This window comes from Anolis carolinensis, chromosome 6 (assembly GCF_035594765.1).
Source record: "Anolis carolinensis isolate JA03-04 chromosome 6, rAnoCar3.1.pri, whole genome shotgun sequence".
Classification (NCBI taxonomy): Eukaryota; Metazoa; Chordata; class Lepidosauria; order Squamata; family Dactyloidae; genus Anolis; species Anolis carolinensis.
Window position 1 is genome coordinate 22,632,778 of NC_085846.1, and position 10,856 is coordinate 22,643,633.

General features: G+C 41.5%; 1 protein-coding gene across 2 annotated transcripts; it reads left to right on the forward strand.

The window, feature by feature from the left end:
* The first annotated feature begins 962 nt into the window (after positions 1-962).
* Positions 963-10,752, forward strand: ruvbl2 (RuvB like AAA ATPase 2). Of its 2 annotated transcripts, none has more exons than XM_003222686.3 (15): positions 963-1,065; positions 2,392-2,440; positions 2,614-2,669; positions 3,553-3,694; positions 3,850-3,979; positions 4,673-4,739; positions 4,869-4,975; positions 5,280-5,373; positions 6,147-6,270; positions 7,391-7,485; positions 7,609-7,727; positions 8,686-8,805; positions 9,207-9,336; positions 9,885-9,999; positions 10,630-10,752. In XM_003222686.3, the coding sequence occupies exons 1-15, from the start codon at positions 1,051-1,053 to the stop codon at positions 10,653-10,655; spliced, it is 1,389 nt and encodes a 462-aa protein (XP_003222734.1). In that variant the 5' UTR covers positions 963-1,050; the 3' UTR covers positions 10,656-10,752. The 2 variants fall into 2 exon arrangements, with proteins under 2 accessions (XP_003222734.1, XP_062839803.1); XM_062983733.1 differs by lacking the exon at positions 963-1,065 and adding an exon at positions 1,258-1,525.
* The last annotated feature ends 104 nt before the right edge of the window (positions 10,753-10,856 follow it).

A 10,856-nucleotide genomic window follows, 5' to 3' on the forward strand; every position in this document is an offset into this window, starting at 1 on the left:
ATCAACCGAAAGGTGGCCAGTTTGAAGCCCGGTCAGGGTGAGCACTTGACTGTCAAGTCCAGCTCACTGTTTACCGAAGCTTAGAGCTGTAAGTAGAGAAATTAGGAACCGCTAATTAGTGTGGGAGGTATTTTACCACACCATAAAGAACAAGACCAGAAATGTGATGGTCAAAGGGAAGGTGGAAGGAGGAAGTCCTGATGGCTCTTTGTCATAGAGAATGGAGCAACAGCACATCCCTGTGATTGAATCCGAACTCAACCTCCAAGGCATCGAAGCTGGACTTTGAGACAACACACCTCCTTTCTGTCTGTTCTGTCCTTCCTGTCCAAACGGCATTGAATGTTGGCCGTGTATATGTACTGTGATCCACCCTGCGTCCCCTTGGGGAGATTGGGCAGAATATAAATACATTGTTGTTGTTGTTGTTGTTATAGTATAAGAGTGTGAGTGGTGGAATAATCAAAACAAATCCAACTTGCAGAGGGCAAAGCTCCATCAAAAGGCCTACCTACAGTGAAGTCATATCTGAGTCCACACTGCCACATAATCCAGTTCAATGTGTATTTTATACCGCGGTGTAGAAGGAGCCTAAGAAGGTGAGTTTGAGTTCCAGGGTGTATCTACACCAGTCATGGGCAAAGGCTGTTAGGAATTGTGGGATCTGAAGTCCAAAATACCTGGAGGGACCAAGTTTGCCCAAGACTGGTGTAGCATCACTAGGAAGGCTGCATTGTCTATCCCCTACTAGTACTGAATTCTTAATTATCATGGCAAATAAACATAACTACATCTAAAACCTCATTTAACATAATATACAAGGTGTCCATAAAGTCTCTTTACCATTCAAAATGGTAAAAAGACTTTATGGACAACCTTTATATAGCTGAGCTAGAATGAGAGGCAACAAGGGCTTGGAGGACTGAGGCAGCATAGACGTTCCCTTTGACAGAGCGTCTCGAAACCTGAGGCCGTTTCCTGTTTCCGGTGCTGAGGAGGCAGAGCCGGCTGCCGCTTCGAGACGGCGCGAGAGACGGCGGGAGCAGCAGCATGGCAACGGCGGCGGTGAGCGAGAGCGTCGTTTCCCTCCTTAAAAAATACCCCGGATCAGTAGTTTTATAGTAGTTTAGCCCCTGTTTTTTCTCTCTCTTTTTAAATCTTGTAAAGGGAAGCCCAGAGCAAAAGCACTCCCTGATTTAGTTGGAGTGTATCTTCCATCATCACCATCACCTCTCATCTTTGGCGATGTAGTTTATCAGAGGCCTGCAGTGCCGAAGAATCCACACTGTAGAACAGGCATGAGCAAACTTGGGCCCTCCGGGTGTTTTGGACTCCAACTCCCACAATTCCTAACAGCTGGGTGGAGCGCTCAGTCTCAAAGGTGCAACTGATCCCACTTTCTAGTAAACAACCAACCCATCTTCTACTTCCGAGTTATATAATTAAGATTTAGAAAACTGCAATGGGAAGCACATAAACTACATCAGATTTTAATATGGAAAAAGCAGTGTGGAAGGAGCCTAAGGTGGGTTTGAGTTCCAGGGTGCATCTACACCAGACATTGCCAAACTTTGACTGTTAGGAATTGTGAGAGTTGAATTACAAAACATCTGAAGGGCCAAAGTTGCCCATGCCTGATCTACACAATAGAATGAATGCAGTTTAACTGCTATGGCTCGTTGCTATGGAATCCTGGGATTTGTAGTTTGGTGAGGCACCAGCACCTTTTGGCAGTGAAGTTTAAGGGCCTTGTAAAATTTCAGTGTCCATGACTCCATAACATTGAGACATAGCAATTCAATTGGGGTGAAATTGCATTAATTCTACAGAGACAGGAAAGTCTTATTGGAAATTAACTTTTCTGCTGCTATGGCACTCTAGATCCCAGTGCTCTCACCACTCCATAGATTTGGCTTGTTTGTGTTTCTGTGTTTATATTCTTGCACATATTATCTACCAACATGTTTCTTATTGAGCTGCTGAAAGGGATTTGTTGTTGATTTTGGGAGACTAGTTTTATTTATTTATTTATTGCATTTATATACCTCCTAGGGGGACTCAAAGTGGTTCACAACATACGTAATTAATGGCAAAATTCAGTGCCTTACACATAAAAACATCACATATCAAACCAACCACATATAACAATAAATTAAAACCTATTAAAATTATAGACCTATAAACAGCAATCAAACACCACATAAAACATTTAAACCTTGGATCGATCCTGAAGTTATCTTTAACTAGCTTTTATCTTCTTTTCATAGTGTGTATTTGATAATAATTGTGAATATGAATAGTTTCTTCTTTAAAAATTAATTTACATGGGGATAGGGGGAAAGAAACTTTGGGGATCTGATAAATCATACTAAGTATGTGCTCTTTCTTCAGGCAACCAAGGTCCCTGAAGTCCGAGATGTCACCCGAATTGAACGCATTGGTGAGTTTCCATGGTCTTCTGTTCTTGGATTTACCTCCAGCTGCTTCCATGGAATGGATAGCTAAGATCAGCACCTGGTAAAAGGGCGGCATAAGACTAGATGTGGCTTTAGTTCTGAATCTATTTTCCTACATATTCATCACCCCCATCCTGAACTGTCTCTTTGTCTCTAGGTGCCCACTCCCACATCAGAGGGCTTGGCTTGGATGACACATTGGAACCCCGACAGGTACTTAGAATAAAGAATTTTGGGTGTCTTGCTGGATGAGGACCTATATAGTTAGTAAGAGTAGATCAAGTGAAGATGCTAGGAGATTACAGTAGATGTACAAGCAGTATGGGGAACCTTAGATCTCCCAGATGTTTGTGTGAAAGAAGTACACATAAGTAAATTAAGGGTTGCATTTTCTGAAATATCTAGAGATTTCTTCTCTGAATTATCTGTTTATTTTAGTTTGTCCCTGGGAAGTTAACTGCCTTTCCTATCACTGACTGTAGATGATAGACAACTGTGGTCCTCCGTATGTTTTTTCGGCTATAATCCTTCACAACTGACTAGCTAGATAGGGTTGGTGGAGATTGTAAACCAAAAACCTATTCCTATGCTACTTTGTGTGGAGGAGATAAGTAATACAGATAACATTCTGGGTTCTGATTTTTGCACATTCTACATTTCTTTGATTATGTAACAAAATTTGAAACATTTTCTGTTCCTGGTTTGAAAGTGTTATTTCTTGTTTAATAATAAAAGGTACTTATTTTGATACTCCAGAAACTAGGTTGAATTGGTTGAGAGTCTATGAGATATTCATTGAAAAACTCAAGCAAAATGTGCTATAGGATATCCCTCAAAAACAAAGTTTGTACAGTTTAATATACTTCCTATTTTTTATGATAGAGCCAATTAGGAAATGACATTTATAACCCAGAAACAAAAATTGTGTTACATAGTGTTATCTTATTCCGGCCAGCTTGCTTTAAAAGTTGAAGGTGGTTTTTGTATACAAGCAGGAGGAATATGTTTCTGGGATGGAAATGAGGATGGGGAGAAGATATGGGACTGTTTTGTCTTCCTATTTCTCCACTTCCCCTTCTGTGTTTTCCACGGCTAGGTGTCACAGGGAATGGTTGGCCAATTAGCTGCTCGTCGTGCTGCTGGTGTGATCTTGGAAATGATCAAGGAGGGCAAAATTGCTGGCCGAGCCGTCCTGATTGCTGGGCAGCCAGGCACAGGAAAAACTGCCATTGCCATGGGTAAGGAGCTGATGCTAGAATCCAGGAGAGATTTGCTGATTACTCCATAGGAATAGCTTTGCTAACTTGTGATTTCCCTATTCTGGTGTCTCTTCTTGAGTTGAATGCACTCAGTTGTATCTTTGTGTTAAGCTAACCTTGCTCTCCTTTCTCAGGAATGGCACAGGCGCTGGGCCTTGACACCCCTTTCACAGCTATTGCTGGCAGCGAGATCTTCTCCTTGGAGATGAGCAAGACAGAAGCACTGACTCAGGCCTTTCGCCGTTCCATTGGTGTCCGCATCAAGTGAGAAGTGTCTGGGTTAATTTTGTTCTCTACGGGTGGCTTGGAGTTACTGTTGGGATAGGGAAAATGAGCCCCTCTAGAAAACGTTGAATAGGTTTTTCCTTTATTTCCCACCATTGGCTATACTGGTATAGGAGTTCAAGTTTAGCAATATTCAGAGTCACATACCCCATTTCCTAGTTTAGTGGCTTCAGTGAGAAAGAAAGGGGCTGAAAAGTTGAAACTGGAGCTGGGTGAATTAAACCAGAAATAAGGAAATAAACAACTGGGATCTTAGAGCATTGGAAAACTAGTAGATTTTGGCAGTTGACCAAAAACATGCTTATTGTTTGTTTTGTAGCACTCAATTTTTGTAAAATTGTATATGCTGTCTTTAATGTTATTTTGGGAGATAAAGGTGAGTATAATAGATTGAAAAATTGCAGATAAAATAGTGTAAGCCTAATGGATTTGGAGTAGGAATGAATGGATACAACAGAGCTTGCAGGATTACTTGCTTTTCCAGTTATTTATTATTTATTTACTCTATTTATATCCCGCCTTTCTCTACCCCAAAAGGGACTCAAGGCGGCTTTACATATGACAACTATTTCCATCTTTGTAGGAACAGAGTCTTAACTGGTTTGGAGTTTTCTTTACTTTACCCTTTATCTCCTGTAACTGGTTTGACAATCTGTGCTTTTGTACTTACAGGGAGGAAACAGAAATAATTGAAGGTGAAGTGGTAGAGATCCAGATAGATCGCCCAGCAACTGGTACTGTAAGTAGAGTCTGGGGCAGATATTGTTATATCCATTTGCCTAGTAATGATGGCACTATCTTCTGCAGACTGTTTATTAAATGTAACAGCTATTAGAAGAGTTTGATTGTCCTCTTTCTCCCCTTGTAGGGTGCAAAGGTGGGGAAGCTTACCTTGAAAACAACTGAAATGGAAACCATCTATGACTTGGGCACCAAGATGATTGAATCACTGACCAAAGAAAAAGTACAGGCTGGGTAAGTTTGGGTGATATACAGAACTCGGGATTCTTGAATTCTCCATAGCAAAGGGCTTGTCATCACTGGATGCTGCAGCCAGACACAGAGGGGTTGCTACCATAAGTGCTCTGGAAGCATAATTAATGCAGATGCAAAAGCAGACATGGAAAAAGAGTGAACCCTTCAAAACATTCTTTAAAGTTCTTGAGAATGTATCTTGTCTTTCTGGGGTCGTCGTTTGGAATTGGGGAGGTTGTTCATTTTGTAGGTATCTTCCTTCCAGGGGAAAATAGTATTAAGATTTCCTTTTTCTGTTCCTCAGAGATGTAATCACCATTGACAAAGCCACTGGAAAGATTACCAAACTTGGACGTTCTTTTACTCGCGCACGAGACTATGATGCCATGGGTTCACAGGTATGGTAGTGGGGTTAAGATATAGGGATCTCAAGGTTCAGCTGTTAGTGTGACAGACTGCAGCCTTTACAGCTCATAACTGAATGGTGACTTACCTGATTTGCATGCAGAATGTATTTAGTTCATTCCCACTTTGGGCCATGAGGGGAGGCGGGTAAGAAATACAATGTTTTACTGTTATCCCCAAATATATCAATGGAGAATGGTTTAGGCTCAATACAACATCCCCTCATCATTGTATAAATATTGGCATATAAACCTATGCTATGTTGAGCCACTCCTCTGCATAGCATTGTCACTGTCCTGCACAGCTATTTCATGTCTCATAGTAAGCAGGCAGGTTTTGTGGTGTATTTGTCTACATTCCCCATAATCAGAGATGACATGATTTACAACAGAGCTGAGACCCTGTGAGGACAGCAGTGGATCTCAGGACTGATGTCATCCTTTTGGGTCTGGTTATGAGGGATGTAGCCAGATACTCCTCCAAGCCAACCTGCTCACCAAGAAACATGTAATGGCTATGTGGCATAATGTCAAGAAGCAGGGTTTTGGATGCTGCCGTGAGAAGTGAATACCCCCATGGTGCCCAAAAACAGACAACTGCCTTAGTAAGGGAAATTTGGATGTGCGGATGTCCCTACTAGAACTCTGGCCATTGAGTAGCATCCTTTGTAATCATTCCTATCCTACTTTGTACTGTAGGCACAGCTCAGAGTTTAAGGGCTTGGGAGCAGTGCCTTCAGTCCTTTAATTGTATCTTTCTCTTTCAGACAAAATTTGTGCAATGTCCTGATGGGGAGCTGCAGAAGCGCAAGGAAGTGGTGCATACAGTCTCGTTGCATGAAATTGATGTCATCAACAGCCGCACACAAGGCTTCCTGGCCCTGTTTTCTGGTATGAGGATGGGGAAGGACTTCTGGGAGAAAGAGATAGGGTCAGACTCTGTTGGAAAATTGGATGTGTTACATCAGTGAAAAGAAGTAGGATGTATAGTTAGGTATCATATCGGGCATGGGCAAACTTCGGCTCACCAGGTGTTTTGGACTTCAACTCCCACAATTCCCAGCAATCAGTAGATTGTTAGTAATTGTGGGAGTTGATGTCCAAAACACCTGGAGGGCTGAAGTTTGCCCACCCACGGCTGCTTTATATTCTAAAATGTCATATGAATAAGACCATAAGGTTGTGTGTGTGTTTTGTGCATTTTTATGGGATATCAGACTTTTGAGTTGATAGTGCTCCAGACAATTAGGTTTGAGGCATGAGAGTGGATTTAGTTTTTTAAAAAAGAGTTAAGAAGAATGTGGATAATTTGATTTATTAATGTAATTATAGCTGAAATGCAAATACAGAATCCACAGGCAATTTTTCAAAAAAAATTCTGCAGAGAATGCAGCACAAAAGTAATGCACATAGAGCTAAGTAGTACAGAAAATGGTTTTAGTACTAGATGAGGACCTTTTTTGCTTGATCTGTTTAACTTAACTTAAAAAGAAGTTTATAGTAATATCAGCTTTACTATTACAAATAGGACATTTAATGGGCAAATGTTTTGAGCCCGTAGGAAAGAAAGATAAAATAAGGTTAATTTGCTTGTGATGTGAAACGTGCATGGAATTATGACACTGTTTTCTTACGATGTTGTGGAAATATGATGGTAAAAAAATTTGACAGAATAATCCACAGGGAGAGCCACGTATATTACTCCAATGAAGAAAAGGTTAAAAATGTAACAAATAATTACCTCTTTCCTGCTTTTACTGGTTTGAGTATTCTGGAGCAGTATTATCTTGAGAACACAGCCTGAGATATAAAGTGGATGTTTTAATATAATGAATTAAAATGGTTGGCAAGGCTCTTCAGCTTTTTTTGTAACTTAAAGTTCTCTTCAAACTTCACCGTGAAGTTTGGTTATGTAATGTATCCCTTATTTGCGGGAGGTGGGGGGAAGAGAGAGATAGATAATGTAGGAAAGTAGCTTCTCATAACCATCCTGTCCTATGTGTGTCCCTAGGTGATACCGGAGAAATAAAGTCAGAGGTCCGGGAGCAGATCAATGCCAAAGTAGCTGAGTGGCGAGAGGAGGGCAAGGCTGAGGTGATCCCAGGGGTGAGTTCTATGTTTTAAGGCACATCAATACTTGTATGCCCACTTCTTCCATACCGTTTTGTTTGGAGGATTGTAAGGATTCTTTTCTTCCATCCAGTGTGATTTCTTCTCCCTTCTCCTTAGGTTCTGTTTATTGATGAAGTCCACATGCTGGATATTGAGTGCTTTTCCTTTCTCAACCGGGCCTTGGAGAGTGACATGGCACCTGTCCTCATCATGGCTACTAATCGAGGCATCACCAGGTTAGCCTGATCACTTTAGCACAGGTTTCGCACTATGCCATTTGGTTGTGAGGGACTGATAGTAAAGGTGGGTACAGTCTGCACCAAGGCACATGACTTGGCGTAATCTTCTTTGTTGTGTATCAGCTAAAAGTTAGAATAAGCTGCATCAGACACCAAAATGCTTCCTTTCGCTACTGAAAATCCTGCTGTAATCATGGCTCCTAGTCATAGAGCCTGACATCACATAGAGATGGGCCTTTGTTTAGGGCACTCCGGGGAATGCAATGTTAGACAAGGGCACAGTTAGGCAGAACTTGGGTTAAGGTTACTGTTCGATTACAGTGGCCATACTGAGTTGTAGAGAGTTGTAGTTCAAAGAAACAATGTTTCCTTTGTAGTTTGGGGAAGGATATTCAGGAATATTCAAGAAAATGCCCTCGAGCTGTGTTGGTACTACAAATCCCATAATGCCCAGTAAATTAGTAGCCATCATAGCAGGGGACTGTGGCGCACCCTATGCCAGCACGAATGAGTAATGGGTTTTAGAAGCATGATGATCATGATGATGATGATTTATGTACTTGATTTCTACTCCACCTTTTTCCTCAAGGGGGATCAAGGTGCCTTACAGCCACACACTTTGATCAGTTTAAATCAAAGCACATACAAAAATTTAAACCAATTAAATAGTACTGTGTGTATTAGGTTAAAAATGCAACTAAAATACAACTAATGCAATTAAATGCATTTTAAAACACACAATTCCACCCCAAATCTCATCCACAACCTCCCCAGCAACATCCCCCCCCCCCCCCCACTGAACATGAATAGAGCTCAACATGACAGCAAATGTTGAAGTCTCACTTTTTGTGCCTGTATTTTCTTTAAAAAGATTTCTGTACTTCCCATGCTTTACTCTGGCTTAATGGCCCTGCAGCTCTCCCTCCTTCACTGTTTGTGTTCTTCTTTGGCATAGGATTCGTGGCACCAACTATCAGAGCCCCCATGGCATCCCTATTGACCTGCTGGATCGCATGCTCATCATCTCAACCTCTCCCTACAGTGACAAGGAAACTAAACAGATCCTCAAAATCCGGTGAGGGCTTGTGCTGTTAATGCGTGCCTTTAAGACATTCCTGACATATGGAGACCCTCAAGTGACCCTCTCACAAAGTTTTCTTGGTAAGATTTGTTCCAAGGGGCTTTACCTTGCCTTCTCTGAGGGGAAGAGTGTGACTTATCCAGGATTAACCAGTGAGTTTTCATGGCTGAATGGAGATTTGAACTTTGGTCTCCAGAATCTGAATTCAGCATTCAAATCACTTCATCACACTGGTTCTGGTAGAGTACTTTTTCTGCCAAGGAAAGGAACGTGTGCATTTCCATTCCCTTACGCCACCCATCTTCCTTCTCACAATTATTGTTTTTATTTGTTTCTTGGTGTCTTCTGTGTGGTTAAGAGGAGGCGTTTAAGTGCCATCCTTCTTTTCCTTGCAGATGTGAGGAGGAAGATGTTGAAATGAATGAAGATGCCTACACAGTGCTTACTCGGATTGGCCTGGAGACTTCCTTGCGCTACGCCATCCAGCTCATCACAGCAGCCAACCTGGTGTGCCGCAAGAGAAAGGTGAGCTCTGATCCTGGAGAGTCCTATGGGAAAGAAGATCTTCAAATGAATGTAAAAATATGGACCAATTTCCAGCATGCTGGTTCTCTTATGTGTCCAAGTAACCTGTATGATTCCCCCCATTCTCAGTCTGACATGCAACCCCAAGAATTTCTTGGGGTCCTACTGTGTATACATACCAAGACATCTTGTCCTGTAAAAAACTTCTTTAAACTGGTCTGAAACTGTGGATTAGAATTGGTAGCAAAGCCACTTGATGCTTTTGTTAATGGGCTCAAGATGTTGGATAGATTATGGGTGTATGTTGAAACTAGACAAGTAGAAGGATCTTCAAATGCAGGGACCCCTACATCCTTAGGGAGTTGAGGGATAGAAAGCAAGGGAATGTTTGGAAGCTGAGAGTATGCAGTTCTGTTGTCTTCACTTTAGTTGGTGCTCTCTGCCTTGGATTATGGAAGCTTTCTTTTTTACCCTGGAGTCAGTGAGGACCTTTATTGGCTGGTCCCGTTTCTGCAGGGAGCACTAACTCTCTCCTTTCTCATCCACAGGGGACGGAGGTTCAAGTGGATGACATCAAACGTGTGTACTCATTGTTCCTGGATGAGTCACGCTCCACTCAGTACATGAAAGAATACCAGGATGCCTTTATGTTCAACGAAGTCAGTGAGTAAATGTGGCCACAGAGGGTGGGGAAGGAGAATTGGTTCATATCTCACTGGGGTCAGCCTGGCCATTATTTTGCTTTTGATGCAAAGTCAGTCTTTGCTAACAAAGGATGCAGAAAGCATTCCCCAAAAAATAAAAGAGCTCAGCTTTATCCAAAAATGCACAGGATGGCTTTTCACTAACACTGTAATATTCTTCGTATGAAAGAAGCTCAACAGCCAGCAGAGTCTTGTAGGAAAGAGTTTATTCCAAACATTAGGAAGGCTACTGAGGCTTTGGGTGCACAAAAGCTATATATCCCAGCAATCAGTAGTTCTTACATTACAGCTGTAACAACCAGAGAGTGTGGCTTAAAGGCACAGTATACCACAAACACGATAGTTGAATTCTTAGTTTTGCCTTTGAGGTTTATCATAAATGTTTTCGCCGAAAATAACAAGAGCCACAGTTAAACATCCTGCCTCAATTCCTGTGGCTATATGTGAACCTCCCTTGCTATGTTTGCTCCCTTCCCTGACATTTCAATCTTTAGGCAAAGTATATAAAAATCCTATGTACATCAAGAACTAGTTAGGATTATTCATACTTAGTTCCTTCCTTTTAACACATTTCTGTTTTGTTTTTCAGAGGGAGACACCATGGACACATCTTGAGGGCCTTTGAATACCGGACTGGGTTTGAGTGTGTTAGAATGGATGTTCTTTTATTATTAATTTTTTTTTTGTAAAATAAACCTTTTGGGGAAAATGACTGCTGTGCAGTTAAGTATGTTGTTGCTCCTAGGAACCTTCCCTTTTTTAAAGTGAGTAGGTGCCATAGTTCTTTAACAGAGTCTTTCTTCATACCAGTATAAT

What these genes read in the sequence shown, in the direction of transcription:
- ruvbl2 (XM_062983733.1), top strand. Translation starts at nt 1,496, where the DNA reads ATGGAAAAAGCAGTGTGGAAGGAGCCTAAG. An exon ending in CACCCGAATTGAACGCATTG is followed by an intron (nt 2,441 to 2,613) that starts GTGAGTTTCCAT and finishes CTTTGTCTCTAG; the next exon opens with GTGCCCACTCCCACATCAGA. An exon ending in ACACATTGGAACCCCGACAG is followed by an intron (nt 2,670 to 3,552) that starts GTACTTAGAATA and finishes TTCCACGGCTAG; the next exon opens with GTGTCACAGGGAATGGTTGG.